The sequence below is a fragment of the Trachypithecus francoisi genome, unplaced genomic scaffold (assembly GCF_009764315.1).
Source record: "Trachypithecus francoisi isolate TF-2019V2 unplaced genomic scaffold, Tfra_2.0 Lachesis_group13, whole genome shotgun sequence".
Taxonomy (NCBI): Eukaryota; Metazoa; Chordata; class Mammalia; order Primates; family Cercopithecidae; genus Trachypithecus; species Trachypithecus francoisi.
In genome coordinates this window covers 128,514,069-128,538,947 of record NW_022681458.1, presented here as the reverse complement: position 1 = coordinate 128,538,947, position 24,879 = coordinate 128,514,069, and the positions used below count along the sequence as shown (strand labels likewise).

Here is a 24,879-nt window from a genome sequence, read left to right as displayed (position 1 = left end):
CATTTTTAGTTTTACAGTTTTTATGTTTTAGTGTGCCATGCAAATGTAAGTTCCTAAGGGTCTTCTGAGTGGAAATAAAATGTTTTAAAACAAAAATTTGTCAAGAGTATTCACTAGACATTTTGTTTAATTTTTAAAATTCTAGCAGGTAAATCATTAAATCAATTACTGTAAATTACCTTCAGTTTTTGAATTAGCTGTTATACTTATTTTTACATTTTAACCTCTGAAAGAAATAAAATTGCTGTTTTAAAGATAATTTTTCCCCATATTTTATATATATATAAAGTTTTTTTTTTTTTTTTTTTTTTTTTTTTTTAAAAGACGGAGTTTCGCTCTTGTTGCCCAGGCTGGAGTGCAGTGATACAATCTCAGTTCACTGCAACTTCCGCCTCTCGGGTTCAAACAATTCTCGTGCGTCAGCCTCTCAGATAGCTGGGATTATAGGCACATGCTACTATGCCTGGCTAATTTTTGTATTTTTAGTAGAGATGGGGTTTCACCGTGTTGGCCACGCTGGTCTCAAACCCCTGACCTCGGGTGATCCACCTGCTTCGGCCTCCCAAAGTGCTGGGATTACAGGCATGAGCCACCACGCCTGGCCTTATGGTGTTTCTTCATCATCATTTTATTTTATTTTTATTGAGACTGTTTTACTCGGTCACCCAGGTTGGAGTGCAGTGGCATGATCACGACTCACTGGAGCCTCAACTGCCTGGGCTTATGCAGTCCACCTGAGCTTTCTGAGTAGCTGGGACTGCAGGTACATGCCACTATGCCTTTCTAACTTTATTTTAGTTTTAATAGAGACAAGATGTCACTATGTTGCCTAAGCTGGTCTCAAACTCCTGGGCTCAAGAGATTTTCCCATCTTGGCCTCCCAAAGTTCTGGGATTACAGGCGTGAGCCACCAAGCCCAGCCACATTTTTGGTTTTGTACCTGTAGATATGATTAATACTTAGAGAAATTATATGAAAATTTTGCTTTATTTTCTTCTCATGGCTAACATACTATCCAGATAATTCCAGTAGTCAAGGTGAGCACTTTTCTTTTTTTTAAGTTTCAGCTACCTAAGAGCCCCTGTTAGGAGGTTCACTTGAGCCCAGGAGATCGAGACAGCAATGAGCCATGCACCACTGCACCCAGGCCTGGGTGACACAATGAGACGCTGTCTTAGGAAAAAAGATACTACTCGCTTTCATGTTTTCCTTATAGCTTCAGCTTTGTTGTTGATGAGCATTTTACTGCATCCCTTGTTTTAAAGTACCTCTAAACCTTGACATATCCCAGATACTTGGACGTGCTGCTGCCAGTTGAAATGACCCTTGATTCACTCCTGCTTATTCTCCTGATCAACTTGGCTATAAAAGCTTCTCCTCTGCTTTAACAGTTTTTAATGCTTTTTACTTTACCTGAGCCATTTAAAACATTTTACCATGGTCTTGACATTAAAAGCAAAACTGAAGAAATCTTATACCAGCATCATCCAAAGCTGCCCTCCTTGTGAACTGCAGTTTTAGAGTCATTTTCTAAGCCTAGAACATTTAGTCTATTTTCATTTCACTGTTAGTATTCACAAGTGTGAATACCCTTCAGCTAAAGACCACTAGGAATATACCTGTAACAGAGCAAGTTGGATTTGTTACTCATTGCAGCAAAGAACACAGACCACAGGGAACCATGGGGTGTCCTAGTAACAGGGTGTTATAATGTATTACAGGATTTGGGCTTTGGATAATTTTGGGGGAGGGTCTAAGGACGTGAGGGGTTGCTCTAGATAGGGTGCTGTTGGAAAACAGGCAATTCTATGATTGGGTATCAACGGATCTTATAGAGGGTGTCAACTAGATTGAGGATAAAGCTGTAATTGATGAAGAAATAGCTGTCACTCATTTGGCAAGAAAGAGAATTTTGTATTTTCTGGGTTGTACAGTGGCCTCGTTTTTTCTCACTTCGCCATGGTCTTGGAGTGACTACTTTTGATATTGATGTTCAGTGAGATTTTCCAACAGGAGCATGGAATGTTTAAGCTATAAATGTCATAACAGTTTATAGTAACACCAAGGCTTAGCTTGAACATCAGATTAGTTCTCAGAGGTCAGGGGCTGCTGCTTTTTACTTTCTCAAAAATATTCAAATCCAGACAGAGTGGAGGTCAGGATTTAGTAGCAGTGACATGCTCGGCAGGCACAGGTTGGAACAAGCTGAAATGATACCAGCTGTACATTTTTACGAAATGGAGCAATTGGGGAGAATTTGGTGGCATGTTAACCAGCATTAGACAAGCAGGATACATTATAGGCAAAAGCAGCCTCTTCGGATAGTACCACTGATTTTGCCACTGGCGTATAGAATTTCCCCATAGAAATAAAGAATGTCATCATGTATCATAATTGAAATCTTCATAGCTGCTTTTATGCTAACATCGAGTGCTCATGGGAACCTCAAAATCTTTAAATAAAGGTTTTAGATTGTAAAAGCTTTTACTTGTTTTTTGCAGTAGAGCAGCGGTAGCCCTAAAATATTGTTGATTTGGACCAAACTGAGGATAAAATGTTTTCAGAATAAGATTTTTTCTCCTAAAGACTATTTCACATATAAATATCTGTTCATTTTAGATTTTAAACACTGTGTGTTAAACTATTGTTTGTATTTTATTAAGTACAGTACATAATTTCATATGGAAAAAACATTAGCATATTCCAGAGTTAGCACAGACTTCAGGATTGGTAGATAAATACCATTTGTGCCTGTGTCTAAATTGTGTAGATGTCAGAATTAATTTTCATGTAATTTAGACACATAGATTTGTGGTGTATTCTCTTGGTTAAAGTGCCTTGATAATAAGGCTTTGTATTTTGAAACTAAATCTGTTTGGGCAGAAACCCACTTTGGTGATCTCCACAAAATTCACTGGTTTTAATTATCTTCTATAATTGTATATTTACATTTATTTTTTTATAAACATCTGTTTACCAGGATTGATGCTGAATAGTACCAGTTTACTGTGTCTTTTCATAGTCAATGATGAGTGCAAGTCTATTTGTAATAAGTATTTTTTCTATAAAAAGAGAAGGGTAACTTTTGTGTATTGTTAACTTTAAAATGTAATGATAGGAGAATATAGTGTAATTACTGTTTACAATGGTTAAGTGACAAAGAAGAAATTATTAATATTGTTAAACCTTCTCTTGAGCTGCTTCAAAATTCTAGGGACAATCGTAGTTCCTACTCGGCACCATCTCTGTTTCCCTCTAGGGAACTTGAAACATCACCCAGCTGAGCGCCAGCAGGCTCTGGCTTTGAATCCCCGCTTTGCCACTGGGCAAGTCAAGCCGTTCTCGGGTGGCCTCTCCTCGACTGTAACGGAGAGTTAACGATACCTACCTCACAGGGCTGTTGTGAGGACCACAGACATACTCTCCACAGTGCAGGATGAAGCAAATGTTTGTTGCTAAAGTCATAAATGTCAAGGAAAGATGCGGAAAAACAAGATAGGAGTAAAGAAAATAACATATTTTACTTGATTTGATTGAAGGGGAGATTGGAATTGATTAGAAAAGGTATTAAAGGAGAAGTATTAAAGGTATTAAGGAAAGGTATTTATGGGAGGAGATTATTGGATTAAGAATTAGGATTGGAATATGATTATCTTATTTTCAGTAGTGATTTTTAGATTTAGAAGTGTCATTGATAAAATGGTAAGCCACACTTAAATAGATAACATATTTAAATAGAATATGACTTCTTTTTAAAGGTTTATTTATGGAAGTCCTCATTTTATTTCCACTATCATCTCAAAACCACAGGAGTGCCAGAAGGCAATCCTTCACACCCTGCATCCCCCTTGCACTGGCCCCAGAGTTCTCTTCATTGCCTTTGCTTGCTCACCTTTTTTTTTTTTTTTTTTTTTAATTATTTTATGTTTTAGAGACGGGGTCTTGCTCTGTCTCCCAGGCTGGTGTGCAATGGTATGGTCATGGTTCACTGCAACCTTGAACTCCAGAGCTCAAGTGATTCTCCTGCCTCAGTCTCCTGAGTAGCTGGGACTACAGGAGCTTGCCACCATGCCCAGCCGCAGAGTTTTTTTTGAATAGGTAATATATTTGAATCTTTCTGGAGAAACGTGCTATTTTTTGAGTTCTAGTTAGGTAAATTCATGTCAGATGAGTGTAAGACATACCGAGTTACTCTATAGATGTGGACCATTCTTTCCACTGGTACTTTTTGCTAGGTTTACAGTGTCTTGAAAAAATATGAAGACCATAAAGTGGTATGTCTGTAGTATGAGCTGTTTATTTGGACATTTTTAATAGTCATTTTAAGTTAGATCAAAATCAAATACGTCATTGTTACAAATATTTATATAACCAGCACTTTGGTTGCTTGGCAAGTCCTCAGTCTGTTTTTCTTCAGTCTTTGATTTTCGTTGTTGCTGTTTCTATAAAAGAATCATGGGAAAAAAACCCATTATTTAAGTACAGTTAAGGGTGAGAAACCTTCACTCCGCCATATTTCTTTGATTTTTGTGTTCAGTATGTTGGTTGAAGATGAGAAGTACAGACCAAACACTGGGAACTTAGTGGTCCCACATATTCCAACATCACACTGGTCCCAAAGAGCACAGAGGCAATGCTGCTGCATATATCTGGTTAACCAGAATTCTCTCTGGGAAGGATCGATAGCACAGTTATGTGATTTTTGTGTGTGCTTGACTGGGTTGTACAAATAAACTCTGGGTCATACATATACACAAATGTGTTCTTCAGAATACAACAACCGTGCCACTGAAGCCCGCTCTCAGTATGCATTTTAAAGAAGTGTCTCCACTAGTTAAAATGGATTTACTTTGATCCTTCTACATCTGGTTCTGTGATCAGGAAGATGATAAGTACAAAGGCAGACTGACTGCATAACAATAACTGATGTATATGGGGATCTCACTTGCAACCTGGCTTCGTTAGCAGTGCCATTCTCTAACCAACAAGCTGAAGACCACATGCAACACTGAGATGCAGTGTTTTCATCAGTCATGCATGGTGAAAGGTATATTCTATGAATTGCATGGAAGTAAGAATTGGAGACAGTTTTAAGGTGGATTCACACCTACACAATATGCCATGTGGAAGGCCGAGATCTGTGGTTCAAGGCTGAGATCTGTGGTGGAAGAGTACAGGGGAATGGAAGGGTGGAAAGGTAAGGAAAGAATTGGGTGGGATTAAGAGTTGTTTTTCTTGAGAATTTTTGCCTTTTACAAAGGTAATAAACATTCATAAAAGGTTCAATTAGATGTAAAAAGCCAATGTCTTTCCCCTCTTATTTCCCAGTTTCACATCCAGAGGTAAGCACTGTTCTCTTAAAGCTTGGTGTATATCTTTTTAGAACTCCTATACATACACAAAAAGATACTTTTAAAAATCACTACTTGAAAGGAGATTATACTGCATATATTCTTTTGTTATTTGCTTTTCTCACTACACTGCATATTAAGGTCATTTTTCTGTATCATTAGTACCCCAGTCTTTTTGACTGCATGTATCTACTGTAGTTTATTTAACCATTCCTCACTGATAGGCCTTTGGGATTTGCAAGAAGTTTTTGCCAAGACACAGTTGTGCACTAAGCTTCCTCCTACCTTTATATTTGTGTCACTTATGTAAATTTTCCGTTAGGGTAGACGCCTAAGAATAAAATCAGTGGAGCCAAGGGTGTGAGCATTTAAATTTTTGCTTCCAAGATGAGTTGTCTTCACTGTCCAGGAAGTCATTAACGATGAAGTTTAAGAAAGTCGTCGTCATCTAGCCAAACTGAAAATACCACAGGACTAACATTTAGGAAATTGTCACCACCTAAATATTTAACCTTATTTTTAAAAACTAATAATAAGCACACATGGTAAAAAGTCTTTCCTCCGGCACCATAGAGGGATGGAATATGAAATTTAAAAATCTACCAATCCTTTACCTCTCCCCAGAGGTAGTTTCTTAAAACTAATTGTTTCTATTCTTGTGGTTATCAGAACTTCACATAATATGTATTTTGATATATCTGTCTGACGCAATGTCTCTGTCATGAAAGGTGAGGAATTGAGTGTTATTCACACCACTAACCATGCCTCCTACCTCCTCGTTTTTGTCATAATGAACTGTAGTTTCAGTGATTTTCTTTATTGCTTTAAATGTTCTTAAACCTTTATTTTTAAGGGGTCTACCAACTTTAGCCAATGTTCCTTGGCTCACCATTAGGTTACAGAAGGAAATCTGTGCCTCTAATTTGTTTCCACTTCTGCTGTTTGTCTTCCTTTACTTGTGAATTGTCAAGGATTTTAAGCCAATTTTATTCTGTTCTTGAATTATGGCTACTCTCTGTTTTCTTCATATTTTAAAATTCTAAACCATGAGAACAAAAAAGATAGCATTTCTGCTATGAATGATACTATTGATAACAGAACCAAGCAGTATAATGGGGCCTTACAGAAAGAGTGATAATCTTGTGGGAGTTAAAGAAAAGTTCTGCTTGAACAGTGTAAAGATCAAGTAAGCTCCTTTTGTATTAAGTCTGTCATGCTGTCAACTGTTGAAAATAATGCCATAGTTTAATTCACTTTTGTCTTGCAATTTCTTATTACCTTCCCTGGTTTTAAAAATTAATGTCACTGAAACTTTATCATAGCAAATTTTTAGGTTTTTAGTTTTTCAATTTGAGTAAATGGTTTTTGTTTTTGAAGGCATTCTTTTAAGTCCACTCTTTTTTTTTTTTTTTTTTTCCCAGTTCAGTTGAAAACTTTCAAACATTTTTCTCAGAAACAGCACTTAGGAGGTAAATCAAAATTATTGAGTCTGGAAAGGTATTTAATTACCATCATACTTGACTCATAGTTTGGGTTTGAAATCCTTTGCCCTCTGAATTTTTACGTCCTTAATTATCTTCCATCACTTTTGCTGATAAGTCAGATATAATCCTGAGTCTCATTATTTTGTGTATATCTTGATTTTCCTCTCTGAATGTTTTCTGAATGATCTCTTTTCTCTGAGGGGTTTTTTTTTTTTTTTAAACTGTGAGTATAGGTATAAATATTTTAAACTTCATCTTTCTTGGCATACTGTCATCTGCAGTCTTATTTTTTTTCCATTTAAAGGCTTTTTCTTTCTTTGATGATTGTTTCCATTGTCTTTGCTTGTCTTACGGAATTCTTAGGAGGTAACTGTTGGACTGTTTGGAGCTGTCTATCTAGTATTATTTTTTCTTTCTTGTCTTCCTTCCCTTTCTCTAAGTATTGGGAGATTTCTGTTTGTCTCGCAGAATACTAATTTAGTTTTCAATCATGCCCAGTCTGGTTTTCAGCCCTTCTGGTGATTTTATTTCTTTTCTTTCTTTCTTTTTTTTTTTTTTTTGGGACAGGGTCTCCCTGTGTCTCCTAGGCTGGAGTGCAGTGATGCTATCATGGCTCACTGTAGCCATGACCTCCTGGACTGAAGCGATCGTCCCACCTCAGTTTCCTTAGTAGCTGAAACTACAGGCATGAGCCACCATGCATAGCTAATTTTATTTTCATTTAGTTTTAATTTTTTGTTGCCTAGGCTGTTCTCAAACTCCTGAGCTCAAGCAATCCACCCACCTCGGCCTCCCAAAGTCCTGGGATTACAGGCTTGAGCCACTGTGCCCAGCCGAAATTTTTATTTTTATTTATTTTTATTTTTATTTATTTACTTTTTGAGACGAAGTCTTACTCTGTCGCCCAGGCTGGAGTGCAGTGGCGCGATCTCGGCTCACTGCAAGCTCCGCCTCCCAGGTTCCCGCCATTCTCCTGCCTCAGTCTCCGGAGTAGCTGGGACCACAGGCGCCCGCCACGATGCCCGGGGAATTTTTTGTGTTTTCAGTAGAGACGGGGTTTCACAGTGTTAGCCAGATGGTCTCAATCTCCTGACCTCGTGATCCGCCCACCTCAGCCTCCCAAAGTGCTGGAATTACAGGCATGAGTCACGGCGCCCGGCCTTATTTTTGTTTTTTGAGATGGAGTTTTGCTCTTGTTGCCCAGGCTGGAGTGTGATGGCACGATCTAGGCTCACTGCAACCTCTGCCTCCCGAGTTCATCCGGGGTTCAAGTGTTTCTCCTGCCTCAGCCTCTGGAGTAGCTGGGATTACAGACACCAACCACCACACCCGGCTAATTTTTTGTATTTTTAGTAGAGAGTTTCATTATGTTGACCAGGCCGATCTCAAACTCCTGACTTCCAGTGATCCACCTGCCTCCGCCTCCCAGAGTGCTGGGATTACAGGTGTGAGCCACTGTGCCTAGCCCGAAAATTTCATTTTTATCAACTGCATGTTTACTTTTCAAGAATTTCTAGTGGTTCTCTGATCTTTTCATTTTTCAAAGAGGCCTATTTTATAGTTGGTTTGTCTTTAAGGAAGATGCCCCTTAAAACCTTTAACATCGTAATTGGGGTGTTTGTGTGGATGTCTGGTTTGATCTGTTGTCCCTGTTTGTTTTCCCTAAAGTCATGTAATCTGTATTTTTCTCTTTCCTGGTACTTGCTTTTTCTCAAATGCCCAGTGACCCTTGGTTGTCCAGAGATTTGAATGGTGGTTTGTATTGGTTAGTGTAAGTAGTTATCTTGCATTTTTTGCAGTTAGGTTCGCTTACCTGCAGGGGTCCTCTTGGATGGAAGATCTCACTGTGGATTCGTGTTTCTGTGTGTGTGCTTGTACACGTGTACACACATGCATGTTTGTGTGTGTTTAATGAAGTGAGTGGAGAAGCACAGGCCACTGCCACATGTTATCAAGTAAGTAGGTTGTGGGCTGTACTCTGAAGTGGAGTGCTTAAGTTGGTTCCACTCCTAAGTGGAACTGCTGTCTTCCTCTCCTCCCTCCCTTCTCTTTTCTCTTTTTCCCCTCCTCTCCCATGGTCTCTTTACCCTCCACTTCTTTCCATTTTCAGGGTCGTCTGTGGCATTTCCGCACACTTTGTGCCGCTTTACTTTTCAGTCTCAAATCCTGCTCTAGGGCTTCTTCCCAGAGTGAAATGTGCTTTGTGTAACAAATGTGCTTTGTGTAATTTGCTTTGTCTGTTCTACAGAAACAGGAAGTCAGGAGGTAAAACCTGGACAAGTCTCCCTATAATTACCCTCATTACTTCATCACAGCCTTTGTCACTGAGCCTTTGCCACAACCTTTGTCACTGACAGCTACAGTCGTCTGTGTATTTTGGGTTTCATTTTTCTCTACTCTGGTTTGTTCATAGATAGGGCCCATCTGTTTTTAGAGAATGGCCACGTTTTGGTTGAAGTTTTTTCAAAATTTCCTAAAATTTGTGGCCAACGTGTATCAGTCTTGGGAAGTAAGCTCATCCTCTGCAAACCTTTGAAAGTAATTTAGGAAGAGGCTTGCATATTTCATTTTACTTAGTATTAAATCAAGATTTTATTCCAAAGCATGATTCCCTTTTCACATTAGTGACCTTGAAATAATCTTCCTAGGCCGGGCGCGGTGGCTCAAGCCTGTAATCCCAGCACTTTGGGAGGCCGAGACGGGTGGATCATGAGGTCAGGAGATCGAGACCATCCTGGCTAACATGGTGAAACCCCGTCTCTACTAAAAATAAATAAAAAAAAAAACTAGCTGGGCGAGGTGGCGGGCGCCTGTAGTCCCAGCTACTCGGGAGGCTGAGGCAGGAGAATGGCGTAAACCCGGGAGGCGGAGCTTGCAGTGAGCTGAGATCCGGCCACTGCACTCCAGTCCGGGAGACAGAGCGAGACTCCGCCTCAAAAAAAAAAAAAAATAAAATAAAGAAATAATCTTCCTTACCTCTCTCCTGATATTCTCCCAACTTCGATGATTTTTCCCTTTCTTAAGAAGTCTTTCGTAGTTAAATTTTGATTGTATACTTGAAGCATAAGGTAATCCATGGCATTGGGGGATTTAGAGATGAGTAATCAATTTAAATAATTGAAAGATTGTGTTGAACCCAGTTCTCTTCTTTTTTAGAGACAGGGTCTCTCTCACCCAGGCTGGAAGTGCGGTGGTTTGATCTCAGCTCACTGCAGCCTTGACCTCCCGGGCTCAAGCCCACCTAAGCCCCTGCCCATGTTCCCCTGAGCACCATGACACCCAGCTAATTTGTGTGTGTGTGTGTGTGTGTGTGTGTGTGTGTGTGTGTGTAGAGAAATACAAATCCCTCCCAAAGTGCTGGGATTATAGGTGTGTGCCAACACTGCCGGCCCAGCATTTTTCCTGTAGATTTTTTGTCCTCCTAGAAATAAGTTAATGTTCTTTAACAGCAGAGAAAATGTAGAGGGAACCATCAGACATTCACACCACAAGTAAAAAGGAGAAGTGATTGGTATCATCTTCTCAGTGTTGGAGGTGGCATTGTAGTCTAGTGGAATCAATAGTTACATTAAGAGTATTACCTTTCTTAAGTACTCAGGACTTAAATGCTAAGTTTTTCTTAGTATCTGTCTTTCTTAAAAAAAACATAATCAACATAGTGAATGTAATGGTGGTCTCATTTTGGATTTTCTAGTTCTGAGAGGTAAATGGCATTACATCAAGTGTATTACTTGGGGTGAATGTTCATAATCAGAATTCAGTGTTATATTTTCTGGAGTCATTTGAAAACTGAAATTTAGCAGTCTTACGAAAGTTGCACTTTGGGGGCACGCTCTCACATCGAGCCATTTTCTGCTTTCCCATACTCTATTCATGGTAGTAACAGCTCTTGCTGGATAACTAAGTCTATATGGAAATAGCTATCCCCATGGTGAACTTTTTCAGGGCAGAGATTGGATCACAATGAAAGTTTTTATTCATTGAGTGTTCAGAATATATGCTAGGCATGATGCTAAGTGCTTCATGTATTTAATTCCTGAAATAACCCAATAATTGGGTAATAATCTCCATTTTGTACATGTAAATATTAAGGCTTAGCAAGGGTTAAGTAGATTACATAAGGACATAACTAGTAAGTGACATCTGAGGTTTAAACACATCCAGTTTATTGGAATTTTTTTACTATTAGTCATTATGTAGCATATGAGCACTGAACCTATTTTTCTTGATTCCAAATGTAACTGATTTGACACTGTACTTCTGCTTTTATTGGACAAAGCTACTTTCATCTCTTGGTTATTCTCTTCTTACGGGGTGTGGGGAGAGATTATGGTAGACTGTAAGTGGAAATGAAAATTTTCGTGATTTACTCTTGGTCCTGGCTCAGAGATGAAGGTGGAATAAACCATTAATCTATTTTCCTGAAGAACTTATTTTTGGATTTTAAACAATGTGTATATAGGTCTATTTTTTGATCTCTCATCATTTCCTCATTCATTCAATAAAGAACAAGAACATGGCAGATTTTAAACACCTTCACAAGGAGATACTTGTTTATAATATGTTAAATTTAATTTGAACTGGTTTGGATTTTCCTAATAAGCATTCCTTGATTTTCACATCTCTGGAATGGTAAGATAGTTTTTCTGAGGTCTGTGGGCAAAAATTTTTAAGGTTCTTGGGTGTCTTATTTCATGTTTACATTTATAACGGGACTGGTTGGATATTGAATGCTAGATTCAAAACTTTTCCCTCTATTTCAGCACTTTCAAGATTTTGTTCCATTCTCCTCCTCCTCTTCATTTTAATCAGGAAAATTATTTACAGAGTGACTGCTTGTGAGCAGGACTAACCCATAGGCAGTGTGCCCCGAGTAGCCCCACCCTCTTCTTGCAGCTAGTGTGTTGATGAGAAGTTGTATGGTATATTGGAGAATGTCCCTCAGTTGGCATTTATCTATTATTTTTCTCATGATTAGACCGGGGATTATCGGTTTTTGAGAGGAAGATCACACAGGTAAAGTGCCAGTTTCATCATACCATCTCATGGGTGTATACTATCAATATGACTTGATGTTAACCTTGATCATCTGCTTGAGGTAGAGTTTGTCAAGTTTCTTCAACAACAGCTACTCTTCTTTCCTACTTTTCATACTGTACTCTTTGGAGTGAAGTCATAAGATTAATATATAGCCCACACTTAAGGAGTGGAGCGTTACACCTCACCTCTTTTCAGGTGGACTGTGTAGGTTATATGGATTTCTGAGGCATGGGAGACTTGACTCTTCTCCACTTATTTATTTATTCAGTTATTTGCTTATATCAGTATGGACTAAATGGATATTTTATGGGAATATGTTTTTAATATGGTGGAAATCAATAATCAGCTCCCAGCTGAAGTTTTCTCAGGCTACATTTTTCTTTGAAACAGAAATGGAGATGTTTGTTAAGATCCAGTTGGAGCATGTGTTATCTCAGATTACTCATTAATAGAAAAAAATCTTAGTCATAGCTGGAAATTATGCAGTCTGCCAGGGCTCATGTGATAGATACTTGCCTCCACAGTATTTAAGAGTTCATGTACTCTTCTTGTTTTGATAGACAGATGTTTTCATCACTGCCACTTTCTCCCAAGAGGTGAACAGCAGTCGGTGGACAAAGTCTAGGGAGCCACATTTAGCAACTTCTGTGAATATACCCAAGAAGATTCTGGCAAAACACAGATTAAAAGTACAGTTGATGCTGTGGATAGCTATAGGTTAACTATTTTTCTACTTTGACATGGATTATTTGTTGCTTTTATGTTTCTAAACTCTCAATTAAAAAGAAGTGTATCCTTAATCTGGCCAACTGAAAATGAAGTTGTTCTCCTCTTTACCTTGCTTTCAAAAGGACTGCTTACCATGGAAGTGCTCCAGAAGAATCATTTAAAACGTCTTTTGTTTTCCTTCTTGGTTCTGCATTTTATTCCTTACTAGAGACTTCAGTCATGGCTTCTCTTTATTCTTGACCTGGGTTGTCTGCGGGCACTAATACCTCTATTATTAATGTAGTGTAGGTACTGGCCTTTCTGGTAGTCTTGATATTGCCAGACTCTCATCAATCTTTTGAATGTCTTTTCTTTTTCTTTTTGCACTTTTCTGGTTTTTCAAGTGATGACTATATGCTGCTTTTCTTGACTGTATATATTGTTACTGAATTATGAATATCTGCAGAAATGTTTACTAGAGAACCTGTGACTGTTGAATTACATGTGCCCGAACAAACACACACACACATATGTACACACACACCCCAGAGTACGCTTTCTTACAGTGGACTTTGCTGCTGTTTTCTGCTTGTGTGGGACACTGGTATCTCCCGTCTCAGACAAATGGCTGATGTTCTCTATGATATTGGTGTTAACATCAAAGAATTGAACAAATACAACAGAAATGAGGTTGAAAAATATTTGGTTACTACATTCCTTTAAACATCTTTGATGAATACTCTGCAAAGTAGCCTTTAAAAAATGTAAATTTAAAGAAATGTCCACAAAGGAGAATTTGCTGGTTAGCACAACACACACTGCAAAATTGCTTCTTTATGGTTATTATAACTGAAGAATATAGAAGATTGACATACATTTTATACACCGTCAGGCAGTGTTTTGGAAAAATATTGTACCTTTTCAAATTGTTATCAATTACCTGTTTTTCTCCATTTCATAATTCTCAGGATTTTTCTAAATACAGCCTTTAAACTTGACTCAAATGGAAATTGTGCGCTTTCCTGTTTATATCCTTCCCCACGTTATTGTAAAAGAGTTTAACAGCAGCCTGATATGTAAGTTTCAGCAAAACTTATACCTGTATAGGTTTTTATTTGACTCAAAAATTAGATATTTTGCCATATAGTCATAAGAATATGCTCACTTTGATGCCAGAAGTACTTAAGAATTTAGTTACATGGCACTGATCTTATGAGTTGTATGCCTAATTTCAATTTCTAACCTACTTGAGAGTTTCTTTTAGGTCAGCCTTTGTTGGTCTTCCATGTAAATACAAGTTGGTACAAATCAATAGAAAGATTTTACCTGCATATGCAAAGTAAATGTGTGACTTAAATAGACTGCCAGATTTATGGTGCATCTCTCTTTTTATCTATTTGAGCTTGCTGTTTTTTTATGTTTGTGTATTGATTGCTCTTGACACTATACATTTCAAAATTTTTTATAACTTGAAAAACACTTCTGTGCTACCACTCAGTTCTGATCAAATCCTTACGTTTTGCCACACTCGTTTCTGAATTGTCAATAAAGAAATACACATTACAGATTAAAGGTTAAAGTCCCCTTTACATGCCCTTCCCCAGTCTCCTCTTCCTCCCACAGAGGTGTCCACTCTACTGAATTTAGGTTCATCATTGCCAGACAAATGTAGTAAGCTGGTGTTTCACATTTCCAAAATCAGCCTTCTGGCGGACTTGGAAGTACTCTGAGAAAAGAAGATTCGTGACCAAATTCTCCCACAGATTTATAATAATGTACATATTGAAAGGACTGAAGGCTCTCAGACTGAGAAAGAAACTGACCCATTTTAAAATTTAGCATTGCTCAACCTATTTGACTGCTGAACCCCTTCACCCATGATTCTATGCACTGTTGTTTCTTGGAACATACATTGTGAAAACACTGCCCTGCCTAGGCAGACCCCTTTTCCAGAATTAACTTTCCATTTAGTTCTATAGTTTTTCACTGATGTAACTTTCTAGATTGGACAACAAAGATGGCTAATAGTAATCACTCCAAGTTGATGTTGACTGTTGGGTTGTGGTGAAATCATTTTGCATTAAAGGAAGGTAAAATGCTAATAAATTGCATATTCCTTGACCAGAGCACAGATTACTTACGCTTCTTAATTTTTTAAGAAATCCTCTGTCCAACTGGAGTGTCTGGCTATGGACCATGGGTACTCATATACCCTTTGTCTTAAACTGATGTTACATTTTATGTTCTTGTGGCTAGAAGTAGCCTGAGTTTGTTGTTAATGTTTAACACATTTTCTTGAGTAACAGTTCTGTTAATATTGTACAAGATGGTACTTGAACTCTTTGTTTGCCTTTTTTCTTCCTGTATTAGAAAACCTTGGTGCTTTTTGTAAGTTTTGTATAAAAGAAATTTTCTTAAGATTTGTTCATAAAATGGCCTGATCCAGGAAAAATAAAATGGGAACATGGACACCATTTCTGACCTTCAAATAAAACTTATTATGTATTGGTTTTCAGACTGTTCACCGAGCTTTGGGATCCTATGGACTGTCTCGAGACAGGGTTATTTAGCTGCTTGGGGTAACAGGTTCCTTAGGATCTGATGAGGTGGAGGAGGGGTGATCAGGTGGAGGAGGGGTGAGGGCCTGAGAAAAATGCACAGGGCACAGAGTTTACATACAGTTTCACAGAAGCCAGGGAACCTCCTCCTTTAAGGGAATCGTCAAAAAGCAGACCTTCTGCCCTTACTGGTTCTAGCCTTCACTGCACTACACTTTACGGTTCTGGGATAGGGAATAATGAACAAGAAGGCTTCACCATCTACAAAGCGAGTCTAAATGTCTGTTCACCAAATAGCTGATGTTCACCAGATATCTAATGCCTAATCCATTTATCATGTTATTCTTAGAATTTTAAGGTTTATTAAAAGGAGTCTCTGCATTTTATTTCTGGAATCTCCTTTTTAACACATTAAGCACTTTTTCATTAGGAAAATTATCTTGTTTGCATTCTGCACCTTGCCATATCGAGCATGGTTACATAGCATATTTTAAACAGAGTTTTCTGTTTTTATTTTGTGGAGAAAGGTCTTTAAAAGTGCACTCGTGTTTTTTAAGGTTCTTTTCTATCTTGACCCAGAAGACTTTTATTCTAAGTATTAACTTTCTTAAAAAGCTATTGTTCTAGCACTGTGTAACCCTACAAATACTCCCCAATATTCAGGCCTCGTTTTGTTTGATGACCACATATTTGAGAGGTTGAGCACCAATAATAGGAACTCAATAAATGTTGGCATCATGCACATTTTATTTGGAATTAATGAATGAGTGGAAGTGGAAGAGTACATAAATGATTATGTGAAAGAATGAGTAGAATAAGTGAAATCATTTACTTCCTGTTTGCTGTACATTTTAATGCTATTAATGGTCGCTTTCTGCAAATAATTATTACAAAGTAGTAAGTCGAACATTTCTGGCATATTAGACACAGGTTAATCTACAAAGCAGCGTCACCTGTTTCCAGGAGATGCTGATTCTGTCCTGGTCATTTAGCTAGGAACATACCCTGAGGGAATGTTTAGCTGGATAGCTAACTAAGAAATGATGCAAACTTACTGTTCTCAGTGCTTCATATCTAAAAATAACTCAGTATGATTACTTTGGAGTATCTTTTGGTGGAGTTAGGTTATGGTTGTCACCTTCCTTCATTCTGAACAAGACTCTGGTCTTCAGAATCAATGTGTTTACTTATTAGTCAAAATAATTACGTATTTATCCCTAAATTGTTTTATTGTATAGTTCTGAGAGGTGGAAAGGAGTACAGAAGTTGTCATGTAAAAGCTCTTCAGTTACAGTTGAGAAAGTGAAAGTTGATTTGTAATTGGAACAAAAGGGACTATCCACTTAATCTGGATGTTATATTTAGTGAGGTGAAGACAGGATTGGATGAGGAGGAAGAAAGTCCGGGTCCCCTCCCATCACTGCCTTACCCCTTTCAGGCTTCCGTGTTCTCATCTGCAGAGTTAGAGGGCTGGATAGTTTTGCAGGTCTTCTCAAGCTCTGGTGTCACTGAAAGATAGTTTTTTGTTGTTGCTGTTCATTGTACAACTGAGATAAATAAAAATAAGGTTGTGGAAATTTAAAAGGATGCTTTCTTTAAGGCCAGTTATTGTCTAATAGGTTTTTTAATTTTATTTTTTGGTGATGACGGAAGTATTCTATATCTCTCCTCTCTGATATTCTAGCCACCAGTCACACGTGACTATTGGGCACTTGAAATGTCACTAATACGACTGAGAAACTAAAATTGTAACTCGAAAACAAATTTAAACAGCCACATGTGGCTAATAGGTGCCATATGGGACAGTGCAGTTTAAATTCTTCTGTATTTGTGTTCAGAGGGAATCCACACAGATTTATAATAGTCTTTTTCTTCACATAGTGCTCTACAACTGGAATGTCTTAATTTTAGAATTTTGCAATTGTACCTCCAAGTCTTACTGCTGAATCTTTCAACCCTTTATCAGTGGCTTCTTTAAGCTCTGCCATCCTACTGAGGATTCTGCATGTCCACCACAATCTACCTGTAGACTCCTGTCAGTCCCCTGCAGGGCCACACTTTGTGTCTGCAGTGGACTTTGCAGTGTCTGGAGCAGATTTGGTGCTGTTCAGAATTTTGTCTTCCTTTTTTTGTTGTTGTTAGGGACTTGATTCTGAGAAGTTTAATTACTTGAAAAAATGCTTGGTCTTTCATCAGCAAGAAATTTTCACTACTAAAATCTTTAGCTTTTAGGGAGATGTTTTCAGTACTATAACGTCTAGTCACTAGGCTACAAAAACTCTTGTTACCTGGGTGAATTTTCCATTAAGTCTGTATTAATTCAGTATTACAAACACTACATTCTTGGAATTTTCACATTTGGGGAATCACAAAGAGCCTAGAATAATGGTATCCTGAAATTCTATACCTCAGAAATGAAATGATCAGATTTAGTGTAGAGGCATTCTTTAGGCTTAATGTTTGAAATTAATAAACCATGTGTTTGGTACTTAATCAGTTTTCTATGAAATAATAATTTAGATAAGATTAAGTTTTTATGTGCGGTTTGCCTCTTCACAAAGCCCACAATATCCTGAAACTTAATGCACCCAGACCACGTCTGAGAGCTATCAGTGAAAAGCTGCATCCCTTCTGAGTATCTGAGCCTCATCTTCCTGGGACCACAGGCACTGGTTGGTTCTGTTGGCAAATGAAAACACTAATTGGTATCAGTCATTCACTTGAGTTTTGAATAGAGGGACACCAGAAGTAGTTGCTATTAAATAAAGTAATAAAAGCACATGTTAAGAAGTGTTTGACCAGCCTGTGCAACACAGGGAGACTCCATCTCTATAAAAAATAAAAAAATTAGCCGGACGTGATAGTGCATGCCTGTAGTCCCAACTACTGGGGAGGCTGAGGTAAGAGGATTGTTTGAGCCCAGGAGATGGAGGCTGCAATCAGCTCACTGCAGCGTCTGCCTCCTGTGCTCAACTTCCCACTCCACTCTAGACCCAGCAATAGAGCGTGACCCTGTCTCCAAAAAAAAAAAAAAAAAAAAAAAGTTACAGAGTATAGAAGAGTAAATGCCACTCTTGTTCCCATACCATTTCTTCTCCCTGAAAAACTGTTACTAGCTTAAGTATTATTTTATACAAATAGAACCATATTAAATCTTGCTTTTCCACTTATATTTTTTAAAAGGCTTATTGTGTGTGTGTGTGTGTGTGTGTTGTATCTTATTTATATGTATTTTGTTTTATTTTTGAGACAAGATCTCCCTCACCCAGGTTGGAATGTGATGGCAAAATCACAACTCACTGCAGCCTTGACCTCCCAGGCTCAAGCAGTCCTCCCACATCAGCCTCCTGAGAAGCTGGGACCATGGGTATGCACCACCATATTTGGCTAATTTTTAAGTTTTTCTTGTAGAGACAGGGTCTCACTATGTTGCCCAGGCTGGTCTCTACCTGCTGGGCTCAAGGAATTCTCCAGCCTCAGCCTCCCAAAGTACTGGGATTATAGGTGTAAGCCACCATGCCTGGCCCTGAGGTATAATTTAAATAAGGTAACATTTACCCTTTGTAGGGTCTACAGTCCTATAAAATTTGACACATTATAATCTAGATATAGAACATTTCCAAAACCCCCCAAAAGGTCCTTATTTCTGCCTCAGTTTTATGAGCTGGATTGTATTCAATTATATGTCTTTACCTTAATTTTCTTAAATTCTCATTGGTTCATGTTTAGGTTATTTCCAGTTTTGTCAATTCAAACAAGGTGCAGTAAATATCTTTGTACATAAGTCTTAGTGTGCTTTTGCAGTGACAGGGTAAATTCCTAGTAGTGGATTGATAGAATCAATGGTTATATGCCTTTAAGATTGTGACAGATATGGCTATATGGTCTCACCCAAAAGTTGTCCTAATTTACTTCCCAACCAATTACAGATGAGAGTGCCTATTCCTTTCTCTTGTTAACATTGAGTGCCACCAACTTTTAATTTTTGCTTTTCATTTTTTTTTTTTTTTTTTGAGGCAGGGTCTTGCTCTGTTGCCTAGGCTGGAGTGCAGTGGTGTGATCTTGGCTCACTGCAACCTCTGCCTCCCTGGGCTCAGGCGATCTTCCACCTTTGCCTTCTGAGCAACTGGGACTACAGGCATGCATCACCATGCTCAGCTAATTTTTGTATTTTTTGTAAAAATGGGGTTTCACTATGTTTCCCAGGCTGGTCTCAAACTCCTGGACTCAAGCAATCCACCCGCCCCTGCCTCCCAAAGTGCTGGGATTACAGGCATGCGCCACTGTGCCTGATCAATTTTTGTTAATTTGATGGGAAAATATTACCTAGCAAAGTAACTTGCATTCAGTGGTGTTTTTTTTTCTTCATATTGAAAACATATCTAAACAAACAAAAAACAAAAAATCAGAGTTCACATAATCCATGTTGTTTATTCTTAAAAGCACAATATTATACTAGAGGAAATGTGGATAGGAGTTCATCTTTGTTTCCATTATTCTCAATGTGATTTTCATTTTCTACCTATCCGTATCTGCATTTTGGTAATCATACCAAAATGTACAAGTATAAAATGTACAAAATGGATATACATATGTTAAGATGGTTATAAAAATGTGTATTTATATGTATAGTTTGTATGTGTGTTGTTTTGCTTGCTTTTTAGTTCACATTATTTCATGAACTTTTTTTGTCTCAAAAGTCTTCATTTTAATAGTTTTTGGCTGTGGCAAAGTTTGTTTAATAATTCCACTTCTAAAATTTGTTTCTATTTTTTTGCTATTATTAATAAGACTTCAAGTGCCATCTTTTACATATCAAAGGTTTTTTTAAATCCACTTAAATTATTAGGATGAATTTCTACTGGTCTTATTCCTCTGGATCTAAATTTATCAACATTGACATGTGAGGGTAGAATTTTATCATTTGAAATTTTTTTTTCACTTCACTGAAAATTCAGTCACTTCTTCCTGAAGAATGTTTTAATGTAAAAGAGAAAAATAAATAGATTAAGCTGGAATAGAAGAAAATTGATATGCAATCTATTTATTTTTCTCTTTTACATTAAAACATTCTTTTAATGATATATGCTGCTTATAAAGATTTCCCACCCACTTTCCAGAGGTAATCCACTGTTATGTAGTAAGTTTAGTAAATTTTTTTCAGTTGAATTTTCTCAATAGGTCATTCATGTGTTTCAGAGTTGAAACATTACAAAACAGTGTGTAGTGAAAAATCTCTTTTCCCTTGTGTGCCAATCTACCTAGTTCTTGGAACCAGTTGATGTTACCAGATTCTTTTGTATTCTTTCAGACACACATGGTAGGCATTTTTGAGCAAAGGCGTGTGGGTGTGTATCCGTCTGTTTTTAAGTTGTAAGTGTTAGCATGCTACACATACTTTTTTCATATATTTTCTTAAGTAACTTTATTTCATTTATTTGTATTTAATTTTGAAAAATTAGATACTACATGAACGTGGTTCAAAAGTAAAATGATGTAAAGGCTGAAAAATGAATAGTTGGCTGGGCGTGGTGGCTCACATATGTAATCCCAACACTTTGGGAGGAGGCCAAGGTGGGCCGATCACGAAGCCAGGGGATCGAGACCGTCCTGGTTAACACGGTGAAACCCCGTCTCTACTAAAAATACAAAAAATTAGCCGGCTGTGGTGGCAGGCGCCTGTAGTCCCAGCTACTCGTGAGGCTGAGGCAGGAGAATCGCTTGAACCCGGGAGGCGGAGCTTGCAGTGAGCCGATATCCGGCCACTGCACTCCAGCCTGGGCGACAGAGCGAAACTCCGTCTCAAAAAAAAAAAAAAAAAAAAATTAATAGTCTCTCCCTGTTCCAATTCACTGTCTGCTAGGTACCGTTCTGCACTGAGTCTTTATGTATAGAGAAGCAAATAGGAAGTGACACAGTTTTGTTTTTTCTGCTCTTGTAACTCTTACATTCACCTTTTCGCATCTAAGAAAGCAGTATCACATAGTCCTTAAAGAGCAGAGGCTCTGGGGCCTCCCTGCATCCAGATCTCTGCTCTGCCCCACATCATCAGTGTGGTCCCAAGCAAGTTCTTAATCTGTCCACACTTTACAGTCTTCAGATGTAAAATGAGTCACTACACAGACTTCGCTTAGAATAACACTACACATAAGTATATGGGCTTGCTAGTATTGTTTGTTTTATTAAGAACAGCGATGAATAAAATTATATCCAAGAATCAGGACCAGTTTGATTTATATTTGTGATGTGTATGGATATGGGTGAATTCATGAGATTCCTCACTTGCTTAAATTTTAATAAATTTTAGAGAACATTAGAAAACAAAATTAAAGCAGCTGAAATTTATTTTGTGGTTCCTTTTTGGATTCATAGTTTTTTGTTTTTACGTATGCTTCTTTAAATATATCTTAAAACTAAACAGACATACGTTCTTTATGTAATAAACGTGTCCCAGAGAAGATGAGGGTAGATAGAGATGGCTGTTAAGAATATGAACTTTTCGTATAGTGCATTGTAATTTGAAACTGCTTTCTCAGGCATTTCCTATAATCCCAGATTTGATTGATTAATGGTTACATAGCTATACATAATACTTATTTTTGGGTAACAATAGCCCATAGAGTTTTAAAATTCCCTGGCCATACCTTTTCAGGGGCAAATCGTTAATTAACATTTCTTAAGGCAAACAAGGGGCAAGGGAGACTGAAGTGTATTTATATTTCAATTATTCCATCTTCAGTTATTTTTCTTTTTAAAAGACAAAGCAACAGCAAAACCTCTCTTCCCCTTTCCCATCCTCAGATAGATCCCAGTTACAAAATACGTTCGTTGTAGAAAATATAAAAATATAGAATAAACATGAGGAAAGAGAATCAATACCACCTTCCAGCTTAATATTATTTCTGTTAACAATTTGGTGTCTAGACTTCTTGGCTTTTTTCTTTTATTTAGATAAGCTCACACAGTCACTCATGTTATTGACTGTTGGCCTTTTACAGTGATGGTATACACTGGTGTATTTTTTTTTTAATAAATTTTGAACATTTTAATCATGCCATTAAATCATCTATAGGGTCGTTTATAATAGGTGCATCACATTCCTTTAAGTACATATGCCACACTGCAATTTATTTTGTAATATATTTGTGTTCTATTAAAAATAAATTGAATCAGTCAGTGTCCTTGCAGACAAATCCTTTTGCACATCCATTATTTCCTAATGATAAAAATCTAAGACATGAGATTATTGGGTTGTAGGAGATGCACTTTCTTATACTTTTGATACATACAGCCAAACTGTTCTCCAGATTGTTGTTACCTCCCTACATGCTTGCCAGTATGGGGTATTGTGTTGGGATAAACCTATGTCCATTTGAGACCCAAATGTCTCCCCTTATGAACGGGTACAAATCACTTTCGGTGCCTCTAACCCATTTCTTCTTTCCCACTTCACTTCCCTTTGTCTCTATTCTTCTGTATCCTTCCTTGTTTCCACCTCAGAACTTCACAGAAGCTGGATTTGATCCAGGGCAGAGAAGGAAGCTCTGAATGTTCTTTCTCACTCCTCACCTGCTTCTTAGTTTATTCGTTATGTAAAATATTCTTGGGGCTTTGTACAGCATCCCGTTCGTCAAAAATCATACCCATCTTTTTTCAAATTTGCAAAGTGGCTTTCACATTTGTGACTTTTAGTAAGTTAATCTATTACACTTGTGAAGTGAGCTTATGCTCTAGCATGGTGGTTACTGAAGTAACCATCCCTGGAATCCCATGGACCAGGCTCAGAGACTCGCTCCTGTTCTTGCTGACTGACTTTGGGATCTAGGATGTGTTATTTAACCCCTCCAGCCCTTCTATTTCTTCACTTGTAAAATGGAGATAATGCTAATACTTTCCTCAGGATTTTGTGAAGATTTAAAAAGGCGATGCTTATATGTGCTCATTACACTTCCTAAAATATAGCAAGCCTACAGTAGGATAGCTGTTATTATTACCTCATCTTACCTCATCCAACTGTCACAACATGTGTGAATCAAGCAAAGAGTGTATTTCTCCTGCATTTCAGTAAACAGGAGCTGAAGGCTGGCTTTTCCTGTCATTCCATCTAGAAAGTGGTGTCCTAAATTCAGGTTGAATCAAGTTCATCTGTAAGAACTATCACCAAGTGGGACAACTGAAGTGAGTGACAGGGATTGTGCCCTGGAATCAGGGTCATCGGGAACAACATGAGATGCTTCAAAAGCTTTACATACTGGGGTCTTGAGAGGTCAGCCTCCAAAAGCCTCGACTGACCTCCCGGCAAGTAGGTGGGAAGATGCACTTGGCTCCAGGAGAAGAGGACTGGCTCCTGTGTGTCTTGACATAGGAGGAGAGGATACTGTATCTGAAAAATTTTCAGACACAGAGGCCAAAGAGTCTTCACAAAAAAAGTTTTAAGTTGAGCACTGAGAGCAAAACATTTACTAGGTTTCTCTACTTTGGTTTAAATTGCTTTACATGCATATAACTAATTAGGTTTTAATCCTAACTTGTTTCCGACAGGGCATGGTGCTGATGTGAAATGTGTAGACTGGCATCCAACCAAAGGGTTAGTTGTTTCAGGAAGTAAAGATAGTCAACAGCCAATCAAGTTCTGGGATCCCAAGACTGGGCAGAGTCTTGCAACACTGTAAGTGATAGGAACCCCACTTTGGCCTCTGAACAAAGGGGAACAAAGCAGTGTATCCTTTAACTTTTAGCTTTGTTTTCTCTTATGTATTTCTGGAAAAGTCATTTAGGCAACAGATAGACTTGGATCTATAGACTTCTAATTAATTATGATTCATCTCTGAACTCTTAATGAAGTAAGGCTTGTTTCTGTCCTGCCATGTAGACCTAAGTTTAATTTGGTTGTTATATGGGGGTGGGGAGGAGGATGAGGAGGGAGGTGGTTACTATTCTAGCCTATTGTCTGTCATCAGAATACCTTGTGGCACTGTGAGGAGTTGATGCGTGTGCCCCTTACTAGACACGGCCCAGCCTTCTCCATCTCACATCATCTATTTCGAGAGGGTTTTCCTCTGGTTTTGAACCAGTTCTCATTTTTTTGTCTGATGTGCTTACTTATGTAAGCTATGTAATCTAGTTTTCTCTTTCAGTTATTTGTGAACATTCACAGCTACATGCATATGTTAACGTTTTTTTGACCAAACATCCATTTCCTGGTCTTTCCCATTGGGAAGAGGACCATATTCAAAGTGAATTGGTTGGAGCAAGGCTGCTTTGTTGTACAACCCCATTGGCCATGCCAACCTGGAATGCCTTGTGAATTTTCCCTTGGATATGTCCATTGTGTAGGCCAGGGGTTGTTGCATTGTCCTTAGTTCAAATTAAGTTTCAAACTTTCCAGTCCATTTTTATGCTTTGTCTTAATTAGAGAAACTTTATGGAATTTTTGAAATGTAATGATCTTTATTGAATATTAATTTCTGTGCTCATGTGCTTCCCCTGCTTCATAGATAAATTTTACTGTTCAGTGGAAGCTCTGCTGCTATATTATTATTATTATTATTTTGAGACAGAGTCTCACTCTGTCACCCAGACTAGAGTGCATTGGTGCAGTCTTGGCTCACTGCAACCTCTACCTCCTGGGTTCAAGCGATTCTCCTGCCTCAGCCTCCTCAGTAGCTGGGACTATAGGCATGCGTCATCACGCCCGGCAAATTTTTGTATTTTTAGTAGAGTCTGGGTTTCACCATG

General features: G+C 38.0%; 1 protein-coding gene across 5 annotated transcripts in view; it reads left to right on the top strand.

Annotated features, from left to right (window-relative positions):
* The window catches only part of WDR33 (WD repeat domain 33), a 112,815-nt gene that overhangs the window by 63,532 nt on the left and 24,404 nt on the right, over window positions 1-24,879 (top strand). For 3 of the 5 annotated variants that reach the window (XM_033231872.1, XM_033231873.1, XM_033231874.1), the window contains exon 8: window positions 23,683-23,809. In XM_033231872.1, coding sequence (XP_033087763.1) covers window positions 23,683-23,809 — 127 coding nt within the window. Of the gene's footprint in view, window positions 1-669; window positions 705-13,551; window positions 15,082-23,682; window positions 23,810-24,879 lie in introns of those variants that run through there. The other 2 variants (XM_033231878.1, XM_033231877.1) reach the window with 2 other exon arrangements.